The 13154-nt window shown below is 46.2% G+C and overlaps 1 protein-coding gene across 1 annotated transcript in view; it reads left to right on the top strand.

Moving 5' to 3' along the window:
• The window catches only part of LOC126546089 (soma ferritin), a 170871-nt gene that overhangs the window by 78676 nt on the left and 79041 nt on the right, over positions 1-13154 (top strand). The window contains exons 3-4 of the mRNA XM_050194175.3: positions 5587-5733; positions 5790-5915. Of these exons, the coding sequence (XP_050050132.1) occupies positions 5587-5733; positions 5790-5915 (273 nt within the window). The remainder of the gene's footprint in view (positions 1-5586; positions 5734-5789; positions 5916-13154) is intronic.

Here is a 13154-nt window from a genome sequence, read left to right as displayed (position 1 = left end):
CTTACATCGTACTGGTAAAAAGAAAGCCGAAATTTTATATCTTGACCTTGTAAACACAACGCAAGAAAACCGACTTGATCAAGATAGCAGCGCCGAACGCAATTTTTCCCAACTTACTGACACCTTTCCGGCCGTCAAACTGTTCACTGAACGCTCCACCGGGTGCAAAATGACGCTTCATATGTGAAGACAACCGCGTGTCAATTGTCGGGACTCCGCGAGTCGCATGTGGAGGCAAACTCAAGGCGAGCCCTGCTGTGCGATTTTTCCAGCAACGTCTTTAGGTAGGCAACCCTACTGTGAATGCCAGCTTCGCAGAGCCTTCTCGTTCGCAGGCGGACACTTGTCCAACCGAGCTCATCCCTGATCTCCTTAGCAGTTAGAAAGGGATCTGCTACTGAGGCGGCCACAGTCAGCAGGCCTTCCACATGTGACGTGAATTCAGGGTGACCACATGAAGCGTCTTCGATGCGACCTTCTTCACCGTACGCTTTCAAGACTCAGCTCACAGTTCCCGCTGGGCGATCTGTCTCATTGTTAATACGGGACCCATTGTAGCGATCGCTTGCGGTCGATCGTGGAGCCGTCGCGAAAAATAGTGCTCGCGTCAGTCGTTTTTTGCGTCTATCACTTCATGTGCTAATACGCGTAGACGTGATCATGAACTGCGGTGCAGATTAATTATTGCCATTCTTTATGTTGAATCGCGTGTCGTTGTTGGAGCTAACGCTGGCATAACGGCGCAAATCCGCACTTATCACGAACGGCGACTGTTGCACAGGCGATAGCAAGCAATAAAAAACAAATTTGACTGTCTCTTATGACAAAATTGACCGGTTGAGTTTGGCCGCGAGTGTGCAGGCCGCATGCAGGTTTCTGGCGCTCGTATCCAACATATATCGAACCCAGCAGCTACTGAGAGGCGGCGCTTCTGCTGCCGTCAGCCAGCTGCTTGACTGCTCCAGACAAGTTTTATTCCGACTGTACAGGAGAGCAATCTAGACGCACAAGTAATGATGGTTTGTGTGCCTGTTTTCGGCATTCTTCCCTGCAGGATGCTGAAATGCACGAATGGCTGTGTTATTCTCTACCGCTTGGGTTGATGCTGGTCTTTTCAACTTTTCACGAAAAGCTAGTGCATTCACACAGTGCAACCTGCCGTGCATGCTCTTGTGCCACTGGTTCTTGCACTCAACGTCAGCGAAGCACTAAGACGTGACGTTTCTTCCTTGATGCAATCTGTGCCGCAGGATCTTAATCACAAGCGCACTAAGAATTAAGTACATTTTATGATGCCCGAGGCTTTACAGTCCATTATTGCTTCGCTTTGTCATTGCTTTCTTATTGTCCATATTGAGACAACGATTGACACCCCATCCAGAGAACCCAGAAAAATGACTTACGTTGACTGGGACAAGTTCCGCGAGTTCAGACACAAACGCCGAACAGGCAAAGAATCAATGGAACAATCGACGTCGCAACTAAAGACCGACATTAAGGCAGCCACGAAGGAAATAGAGACAGACCTCCCCGTTCAAAGCATGGACAGCCGACTGGCTCACATGCTAGAAGCCAAACAATCGCTCACCAGGAGATGGAAAAAACAAAGACGCAATCGACGGCTGAGGAAAAGAATTTCTTTCCTCAACCGGCTGATTGCAGAATATTGCACGCAACTATCTAACCAGCAATAGAACGAGGTGTGCGACGCCGCGGATGGCCGCATCAGCAGCGGGACGACGTGGCACCCGCTCAAACATCTTTTAGACAGAACCAGAACCAAAGCGGCCCGGGGTCGTACGCTGAACAGGATCATGCACGAGGAACTCAAAATTACCACGGAAAATGAGCTCATTGACGGTCCCGCCGACAAGTACCTCCCGCTGGCCAAAAATGCTAGAGGCACGACCGCCGAAGCATATCGCGGCAAAGCCAACCCAGAGCTAGATCGGGACTTCTCAATCGAAGAGATACGCACGGCGCTTCAGAACCTAAACAGCCAGTCAGTGGCGGGACAGGACGGCGTAACTAACAAGGCACTTAGAAACCTTGACGAAACCTCAATCGAAACCCTCACAGAGGAAATCAACAAAATCTGGAGGAACGGACCACTACCCGAAGACTAGAAAACGGCCCTCATCGTGCTCATCCCAAAGCCTGGCAAGGCGCCCAACATCAATAACCTCAGACCTATCTCGCTGACATCTTGCGTCGGCAAGGTAGCCGAGCACGCGGTCCTAAACAGGCTCTCGAAACATCTCGAAGAAAAAGATATCTACCCCGCAGCAATGATCGGCTTTAGACCCGGGCCATCGACCCAAGACGCCATGAAGCTCCTCAAGCATGAGATCATTGACGCATACACGAGAGACGCGAGAGTAATCCTAGGGTTAGACCTCGAAAAGGCATTCGATATTTTATCACATGACTACATACTCGACACGAATCCAACCTCGACGTCGGCGCGAGACTCTACGCTTATACAAAATCGTTCCTGAGCGACAGAACGGGCACCCTCCGTCTAGGGGAAATCAAGTCCCAGAAATACAAACTCGGCGGCAAGGGCACCCCCCAAGGTTCTGTCATCTCTCCGACGCTTTTTAACCTTGCGCTTGCCGGCCTAGGCAAGAAACTGGATCAAATCGAGAACGTCAAATACACGATATACACAGATGACGTAACGCTCTGGGTCCCCGGAGGTAGCCTGGGATCAATTGAAAGTGCTCTGCAGCAAGCGATCGACGCGATCGAGGAATACCTCGCTCCCACCGGCCTGCAATGTTCGCCTGCGAAGTCGGAGCTCCTCGTCTACAAACCATCGAGAAGCGGTCCCAAGCCAAAGAACGAAATCAGAGACACACACTCCATTACTCTCAGAACAAAAGATGGAGGAACCATTCCACACGTAAGCAAAGTCAGAGTCCGTGGGATGCTCATTGAGAGCAACGGCTCAAATGCCGCGACAGTAGAGAAGATCGTGACAAAGTCGAATCTCATGCGACGCGTAGCAAACAGACAACACGGCCTTAAGGAAGAAAATCTCCTCAAGCTAACACACGCCTTTGCGCTATGCCACTTCGCCTACGAGGCGGCCATGCACAGATGGAAGGTAGCGGAGAACGACAAACTCAATGTACAACTGAGGAAGCTAGTCAAACTAGCGCTGGGAATCCCCAAGAACACCGAGACAGAGCTCCTGCTGCAACTGGGGGTACACAATACACTTGAAGAAATCGCCGAAGCTCAAGAACGGGCTCAATGGACAAGACTCTCTGGAACCAAACCTGGTAGAGAAATCCTAGCCAAACTAGGTCATGACACCACAGTAATGGAGAATCTATATCAAAGCGTTCCGACGAACACACGCAACTCCTACACGGTTCGCCCACTCCCGCGGAACATGAACCCTGCGCACCATCAACCCAGAAGGCTGGCACGCGGATCGTTCATCCTGCGCGAAATACGTGATAAGAAGATCCTAGCCTGTTTCGTAGACGCGGCACAGTACCCGACCAGGAAGGCCTTCGTTGCCACCACGATCAATAAGCAAGGTCAAGTCACAAACGCTCTCACAGTCAAGACCCACAAGTCCGAGATAGCAGAGCAGGTCGCCATCGCACTCGCGCTCACAGACCCGACTAGCACCCACGTCTACAGCGATTCACGCTCGGCCGTCAAAGCCTTTCAGAAAGGAGCAGTTGCAAGCCCAGCACTACAAATAACCAATAGATCCCCACCGCTGCAGCATCACACCATCAGCTGGTTCCCGGCACACCTCGGAGAGATCGAGGACGCCCCTCGCAATCTCAATGAGATGGCTCACAGGAGCGCGCGAGACCTAACCCACCGCGACGCCACCTACTCTGGTCGTGACCATCCCAGCGACAATCCGGACCCTCCCTCCACATACAACGAGATCACAAAGCACTTCTATTTAGACGGCAGAATATACAGCACACCTCACAATAAGCTCACCAGGCCTCAAGCCCTCACGTTCAGAATGCTTCAAACACGTACCCCACGCAGAACAGACTACATCACTACATGCCTGACCTATACAAAACATCATTTTGCGAAAATTGCCATAGCACGCTAGACGTACATCACTTGCTCTGGCCGTGTGATCGGACCCACGCAAACAAGGATCAAGACTCCGCCAGGCTACAAGAAGCATTACGCAGCACGGACCAGGCGGAGCAGCTCTGGGCTGTCCAGCGAGCCCACGATGCGGCCAGGGAGTTACAACTCCCGGTCCCAACGTGGGAGTAGCCCGCTCTATGGGACCTTGCGCCCCGTAGCTCGCAGGACCTTTCATTAAAGTTATTCCATCCATCCATCCATATTCATGCGCGAATCCAACGGGGGATCGCTCTTTGCCGCTCTATCTCGAACAAATAGTGCAAAGAAGCATGCTCTTGGTTTTATTAAGATGTAACCTTAAGAGGAAGCTTTCACTCGGACGAAACTCCTGCACGGCCTATTCAAATAGATGTAAAACGCGGAAACGCTTTTCTGAGTTAACCCCTGCACCGATTTTATTGAAGTATGTTGCATTTGGGAGAGAACGTTAAATTCTAGTGACTGTTGGAAGCATAATTTCGATTTAGGGCCTGAATTTTCTTAAAACAATTTTCGAAAATTCGAAAGTTAAAAAAAAATAAAAACAGAATTTACAGTTTCATAACTCTGCATCAAGAGCAGATATTGCGGTTCTGTAAATGGCGTCCATTAGATCATTCAAAGTGGACGACTTCTACATGTCAATTTGCCTTACGTGAATTGGTTTCGTTGTGTACAAGGTTCTGCAAAACCTGCATTTTAATATTAGCAACTTTTTTAGACTCGTGTGTAACATATCCCTTTTGTCCGCTTTAGAAGTACTATTAGATGCGATTCACAAAACAGTGATATTACTTTTCATTGCTGAGTTAGGGGGTTGTAAATGTGATAGTTTCGTTTTCTGAAAATTCGCGATTTCTTCCATTTTTTAATGAAACATCTGACAATCTAAATCGAAAAATCGAAACGAACGGTCACTAGATTCTAACCTTTCCTTTTAAATGCAACAAACCTCGCCAAATTCGGTACCTTGGTTGCAGAGAAAAACGAGTTCCTTTACATGTAGTCAGATAGGAGCACACGAGCTAACGCTTCCTCTGAATGGCCGATAATGCTAACGACTGTCGATTCCATGCAATTCGCTCGACAGTTGTGAATGTCTAAGTGAATCATTTGCTCAATACTGTGGTTGGTGTGACCCTTGGTAGAGGAAAGTCAAATTGTGTGAAACAGTGGTGATATAATTCTTTAAACGTACCTCACCAAAATTTTCAATCTATCCTGGTTTGCTCACGTTCCCATAACGAGTGCGCCGTCGACGTTTAAGTCTGGTGCGTTGCAGACAAAGCGTGTTTTTTGATGACGGAAGGTTTATGCCCATCATATTATACGGTGAAAGCCACTGCTGGAAACACTGCTTATAACTGCTGAAGGATTCTCTGAACTCTTTCCAGCATGCTGTCACGAGAGCTTGCTTGACCAACTGCTCGTATTGACCAACTGCTCTCCATGTGGCTCCCCACGCAGGCCGCACATCTGGCCAACAACAAGGTGGCCCGCAACGGGTTCGCGCGCTTCTTTCGCGACCAGTCGAGCGAGGAGCGCGAACACGCGCAGAAGCTCATCGACTACGTGAACCTGCGCGGAGGCACCGTGTCCGCCGTGAACGTGGACGTGAGTATGCGCGCCTCAGTGGCCGCGCCTCCTCTTCTGAGCCGTGCACTTCGCAGATGCCGGCCACGGCCACCTGGATGAGCGTCCTGGACGCCCTGCAGGCGGCGCTCGCCCTGGAGCACCGCGTCACCAACAGGCTGCACGAGCTGCACCGGCTCGCCGACGACAGCCAGGACCCGCAGGTTTGGAAGGCTTCCTTAGGGAAAGCAGGGCGAGCCGAATGTTTCTCTTACTTGGTGCCCGTGAACATGAGCAGTCGCTGTGCTTCCTTTATTGGTACCGAATACAGGGAAAATGCATTGCCGCGGTTCCTCTATCCTTCGTATTAGTGATTAAAACCTGTTGCATCAGCAAATCATCAAGCACACTTTATTCAGGTTTGATGATGTGAAAACATAGTAAAGAATAGTTTGTAAACATGCGTAGAACGTAAATATTGTAGTACATGATAATTTCTCGCTCATTTATCGTTACAAGTTCATTTTTTGCGTTTTGAACCAGCAAGCGTCACGATCGATTAGGTGTCTGTCCGTTCGGTTCTTCCCAGGCACTTAATTAGTAGGTATTGCCATTAAACAATTCTACTTACAAATCATTGGTGGGCCACGCAAGGCCACCAGAAAACAATGATTTCGACTAGTCTAGCTGAGCGCCTCGACAGGATTGTATCCGAAGGAAACGCAGGATAATTGAGAGTCTTGCTTTAATTTTTAGCACATAGAGTGGGCACAGAAATCTTTTGTAGGTGAGAATGTTCACGCACATCCCAAAATGCCCAGAGCAGCCGAAAATCCAGTCAACAACTACACAGCCTTTGGGCCACAGCTGAATGTGTCGTCGTTCAGGCGGAAGGCGCGTCGCCTGCTTCTAGATCTCACAGACAAAAGCTGCAAAAACGTACTACTTGTGCCGGTCTGTACACGTCTGAAGAGAACGAGTAAGTAAGTTTATTTTCGACCATCACGTCATACATGATGATGCAGGGGGACCGAAGTAAAAGCTGTCTTTCAACAGCTTGACAGAGCAACGGCCCCCTTTATTTGGCAGTAGCATACAAAGTCAGAAAAAAGAAGATACACAAAAAGAAGCACTGCCCACGGCGGTCACATTACACTACAGAGCAATATATAAACATATTAGATAAAGGCTGCATCTGGTACATAGCTTAAAAAAAAAGAGAATTGAGTCATACACACATGGCAAAAAAAAAATGAAGGCTTTTAATGGTTTACGCAATGCAATGACATGGCAAAGGCACTTTAACAGAAAAAACAGGAATAACACCGAGTAACACCATACTTCTGTAAAGCGATTTGGCTTTAGTTGCATAAAGAAATAACAAGAAAAAGTTTAGGAAAGAAAGTAAGCCAAGAGTGTCCGAAATGTGGCATATTGAAGTGTTATATCCTGTCTCAATAGGTCATTAAGAAGTTGTGGAAGCCGGTGTTCTAACGTTTGTAGCCCATATGTTGTTCGAAATGTTTTAATTTCCCACATATCCTTATTTCTTGTGTTGTAGCTTTGTTCACGCCTTCTCAGGCCTGAAAGAGCTTGAATAAAAGATGTTTTGTTTAAATGTTCTTGTTTAAGTGTTCGGCTGAGGCGATAGTCGTAGATTTTTGTTACTGGAACTATTTTGTGTTCTAAAAATATTTCTCTTGTATGATGCAACCTCGGTAATTTCTTAACAATCCGCTTTGCATTTTTTTGTAATACAAGTAATTTGTTCAGGTTTGCCTGTGTTGTAGTTCCCCAGATAAGGCTACAATAGTTAAGGCGAGAATAAAATAAAGAGTAATAAACTAACATCATAACACAAGAGGGTAAGATTTCACGGTTGCGATAGAGCAGACCAATTATTTGTGATAATTTGGAAGTAATGTGGGCCACATGATCGTCCCAGGACATCTGCTGGTTAAACACAACGCCCAGAGTTTTAAACTGGGGTACTATTTCTAGAGGACAAGATCTAACGTATATTTCTTTTGTCAGAGTAACTTGTTTATTCTTGGCCCGAAAAACAACTGCTTTTGTTTTGCTCACATTAATTTGCAGTGCATTTTTTTGTCTCCATTTGTCTAGGTGTTTGAGCATGCAGTTTGCTGAATCTATTAGATCATTGGCATTTTCGCCGGATAAGAATATGCTCGTATCACCTGCGTGTATGATAAATTTTGCGAGGGGAAATACGTTGACGATGTCATTGATATAAAGATTGAAGAGAAATGGACCGAGTATACTTCCTTGCGGAACACTGCAGCGGACAGGGAGAGTTTGTGAGATGAAGCCATTTACACTTACAGCTTGTCGGCGATGTTCCAGATACGATTTGACTATGGATGCTGCATGCCCGCGATAACCGTATCGTTCAAGCTTCCGGAGAATTAATTCATGATTTATAAGGTCAAACGCTTTTGTAAAATCAATGAAAATACCCAAGACTATACTGTTATGTTCAAATTGTTTTAGTATATATTCCTTCTGTTCTAAGAGTGCGAATTCTGTTGAAAGGTGCTTTCTAAACCCATATTGTGATTTGGTGAGTATATTATGTTTGGATTCAAATTCTGTAAACTGTTTGTGAAGAGCTTTTTCTAATGCCTTTGAGAATATTGGAAGTATGGATATTGGGCGGTAATTGCCTAACTGGTTCCTATCTCCCTTCTTGAAAAGTACAGAACAGCGCGCAACTTGCATTCCATGAGGAAATACAGCATTTGCAATACAGAGATTAATGATGTGAGTGATGTAGGGCAAAATAATATCCAGAATTGATTATATGGGCCGTATTTGTAGTCCATCTATATCACGTGAGGTACTATTTTTGAGCTCTGTGAAAATTGTCATTACTTCAACTTCAGTCACAGGTTTAAGATATATCGTTTTGTCCAACAGTGGGACGTCATTTAAGTCGTTATCCACGTCTCTGTCACAAGCAAGATCAAGGAAATATTTATTAAACTCGTCCGCTAGATTTTGGTCGGACACATGTGTCCCATTTAATTTCAATAGCCGTAATAGTAGTAACAGCCCAAACAACGGAACGTGGCTGCGCTTCGTCTGCCTCAGTCACGTGATGTTTTTTAGGCTGTTACTCGTTTTCTTCATTCATTCGCAAGACTTGTCCAGTATATCATAACCACGAAAATGGTGTGTCCATGTTAGCTGTGTACCTAACCCGCTATTCTTTTAAAGCTCTTGTAATAAATCTCACCTGCTTTACTTGGACAATTCGTCAAATGCTTCCCTACCTCGCATGTTGCAGCAAGCTGCCGCAAGAGCTTGTGAATTTAATAAAAACAGAGTCAGTGATGAGTCCTAGCGCTTGCACGAGAGCATAAATTTGCTGGAAAATGGGCAAAGCCAAGTTGTATAATTGAGAGTTGCAATTCGTTGAAGGAATGAGCATGTATGAGGTACTGTACCTTCTTTCAGCTTGCGCAACACGAATACTATTTTAAGCGACCACGCGAGAAATATTTTCGGTATTCGGCCAAGACATTACTGCCATAGCGTTGAGGTGGTTCGCTTAATTCGCAATGCTCGACGAAGCTGGTTTACAGAGGAAAATTCTTGTACGATGTTTGTCATCTACGCTTAGGGATCAAACACACAGCGAGAACAAGAAAGGCGAGGCTGTCGGTCGAACACTCGGCTTAAAACAAGAATACAATGCCTCCCATAAAATCAAACGAAACTACAGCTCCCTACCAGGTGCGTCGCAGAAGAGCGAGCTCTTGCCGCAGACAGCCAACATTCAAAGGAACGGATAATCACACTCATTAAACTTATTAACTATTAAGGGAATCAACGCGATCGGTCGTTGCCGTATTTTTCAAAACCACACCAAGTGAATACGCAGCTGTAGTACTCACGTGGCGGCACAGGTGTGAGCCTCGTAGTCACACTTGGCTCGGTTCACGCGTAAGAAATTACCTTGGACGGTTTTCCAAGTAGTGGCAACGTTGCCTTATGGAAGACTAGGAAAGATGCAGTGAACATCAGAGAAAGCGCAGGGGAAGAAGTGAGTGACGTCATTTTGCTCAAGTTCAACAGCAGCCTGAGTCCACAGATACCCTGGTCAACCACCGCAATCCTCGTGATATCTGCTGTGGTCGTCTGTTGACCTCGTCGTCTGCTATGGAAACTTGCACCAGCGAAGTCACACCAATTTATCTGCTTTATTATTTATTGACCTTTTTCTAGAGATAGAGAAATCTGCTACTTTCACTTGTGAGGTTATTAAGAGGAAAAAATTGAACAAATTGAACAACGAAAGGAGTTGTACTTGTTGGAAGATCATTGTACCTAGTACTTGGATTTGTTTGTCGTAATGTGTAATTGGGTAATAAGAGCTGCGCTACTGATCGCGAAAAACAGCGCAATTTATTTCCATAAAGACGCCAAAGCGAGATGTCTCTACATTGCGGACTATGGACATGTGTAGCCCAGACACACTGAGCACTTCATGACAGTTTGTCATGAAACTGCATTGCTAAAAACATATTACATACGACTATGTGGCAAGTGTGACGTGCTCAACGTTTGGTGGAACCAATTAAAGGCTGCCCACAAGCTTACAGGAGAGTACGTATATATATATATATATATATATATATATATATATATATATATATATATATATATATATATATATATATATATATATATATATATATATATAATGTTACGCATGAAGAAAACGAAGACCGGTGAACGTGCGTGCGGTCCCGAGTGGGGGAAGGAAGAAGAGGACGACGCTCAGTTGATCAACCAGCTGGCCGCTCTTGCGCTCACCTTCGCGACCTAAAGTAAACGGTCCCCTTCATCCGTAAGGGTTATATATAAACGGTCTCCTTCGCGCGTACTATATATATATATATATATATATATATATATATATATATATATATATATATATATATATATATATATATATATACGGCTGTAGCAAAGCGAGTCCGTCCTTGGTCTCAACTTTAGGATGCTAATTCGTGGAGTCTCGGTGCTGTTCTCGAAAGCTTAATGTACAACTGACGTCAGCGCGCGCAGGTTCCTAGTAGCGGCAAGAAGTCACTCGGAATGTCTACTCGAGTGGCAGGGCGAGACAAACTGCGGCTTTATTCGTTTTTCCGCTCGTCCGCTGGGGCGCACCCGGGATGAAACCTCCGAGAGCACGCTTTCATTGTATATGCCGGCGGAGGCGCGTCAGCCACCCCGTACTCTCACCGATTCCTTTAGCGCACCTTTCAAATTTATGGATGAAAAAGATTCGCTCCCCTCGCGCGCTCAAGTGTATTGTAAACCAGATTGCAAGAGCACGACGCTCAAAGTAGTGACCAGACAGCCAAGCATGCAGGGCAAATTCGGGAGACTTTTCACATGTGCGTGGCGGTTGTGGAATCGTAAGAGAAAAGCAGTCCCTGTTTCTCCGATATATTCCTGCTTACACACTTCGCATTCAATTTTGTACACGACGTTACAATCGCGATTTTTGCTGTTTTTATGTACAAAGGCCGAATTCTATTCTTCATCTATTACTGTTGTTGTTATGGGACGACAAACCTTGCATCGTGGCTTTCCACACGACAGATAATACTTGGGCACATTGGCCTTCTGTGTTCTCGCCCTGATCAACGAATCCCTCAAATTTGTGTTCCTTCTGTATACTACATCAGGTGGCCGCTAGAAGATCGTCGTGAGTCGGCTGCTCTAGTTGACGTTAAAGTGGCAGCCCGGAATGGCATTGACCCGTGGATAACCGGTAGTGTATGTGAGGACTAAGTTCGGATCCCATTGGATATTCGTTTTGTTTATCATTTTTCTCCATTTACGAGCTCGATCTATGCTGCAGGCGCGTTCTATTGAATTTTATACTACTTGTGGAGGATAGTCTTGACATACAAGAGCGGATTTCATTTCCTAGGCGTGTCTCTCAAATTCTGCAGATTCAGGAGAGATTCTTCTGTTTCTGTGAGCGTGCGAATAGAGGATGCTTGTTTTGCACTGGTCGGGGTTGCTACTATAGAAGTGCAGGTGCTGCTGATGATCTGTTGGCGTTTTTGTACAGGGACGGGCAAATGTGACCTCCAATCAGTGTAAAAGTGACGTCTCTATTGGATCACAATGCACAATAAATCGATAGGGACGGACAGAGTAAAGAGACCACCAAGCCCTGACTGCAACTGGTTTACGGCCATGCGAAGCGCTTGTCGATACACTATTGGACGCGTGCGTGCGCGCACAAACAACAAAGCCAAGAAAGATGATACGGGAAGCACCTCTTCGATAGCAGCAAAAAATCTTGTGCGGATGAAAGCCACGTCACATGCAAAACAAAAACAAAAGCAAGACTACACTACGAATGTGCTCTGCAGACCGAGTCGCCGGGTGAATCGGCAGCCTTGAAACAACCGTTATTGGGTCACTACGCCTAAAGAGAGGCGCTCCTCATCACTTAACAACACCGACGGCATGTTTTGTGCAATTTTCTTTAAGCTTTCATATCTCGCCTGCTTCAACTATTTCCCTCGTGGTCTTCTCGGCGCACCTGCGCAGCACTGAGGTCCCGGCAATGTATATCTAGAGGCAGTAGTGTCGTTATTGTTGTGCCTTTCAGTTGACTCGCTTTCTATGACCACGTATCTCGACTTAAGGGTTCGCGCTATCCCTGCACGTTTTAGCTTTGCGTGGCTGAAGGCATGATAAGAAATCTCAAAAAGCTAGCTCCCAAAATAAACGCGGTTGGCTCAGATCACAGGAAAAATGTATCAGTGATTCCCTACCTGCATGCTATCTCTCACAACCTCAGGAAACTGGGAAAACGCCCAGGAGTGGAAGTGATCTTTTCGGCGCCAGAAAAGTTATCTAAACTCTGTAGGAAGGTCAACTCTTGCGACAGTCAGAATAGAAGCTGCACAATTAGGTACCAGCGGCAGTTTGTTCCATGCACAGAAAAGGTGCTCTACTCAATTTCCTAGCCCTGTGACTAAACCTACATCGACCAAACTGGCAGATGCTTAAATGAAACGCTCAGGGATCACAGCAATAAGGTTACTACTGCCTCTAGATGTACATTGCCTGCACCCCACACGACGTAAGGAGCCCTTCTTTGAGGAGACCTCAGTTCGGCGCAGGCGCGCCGAGATGACCAAGAGGAAAATATTTGAAGCAGGCGCGATATCAAAGCTTAAAGCAAATTGTGTCAGCATGCCGTCTGCGTTGTTAAGTGATAAGGAGCGCCTGTTTTTAGGCATAGTGACCCAAACACGGTTGTTGCAAGTTTGACGGTCCAAGTGGTGACTCGGTCTGCGGAGTATGTTTGTAGTGCAGTCTTGCTTCTCTTTTTGTTTTGTATGTGACGTGGCTTTCATTCGCAAGAGATTTTTCATTGCTATCGAGGAGGGCCTTCACGTATCGTC

The sequence above is a fragment of the Dermacentor andersoni genome, chromosome 1 (assembly GCF_023375885.2).
Source record: "Dermacentor andersoni chromosome 1, qqDerAnde1_hic_scaffold, whole genome shotgun sequence".
In the NCBI taxonomy this organism is placed as follows: Eukaryota; Metazoa; Arthropoda; class Arachnida; order Ixodida; family Ixodidae; genus Dermacentor; species Dermacentor andersoni.
Note: the sequence above shows the minus strand (reverse complement) of the source record. Positions and strands in the feature narration are given on the sequence as shown.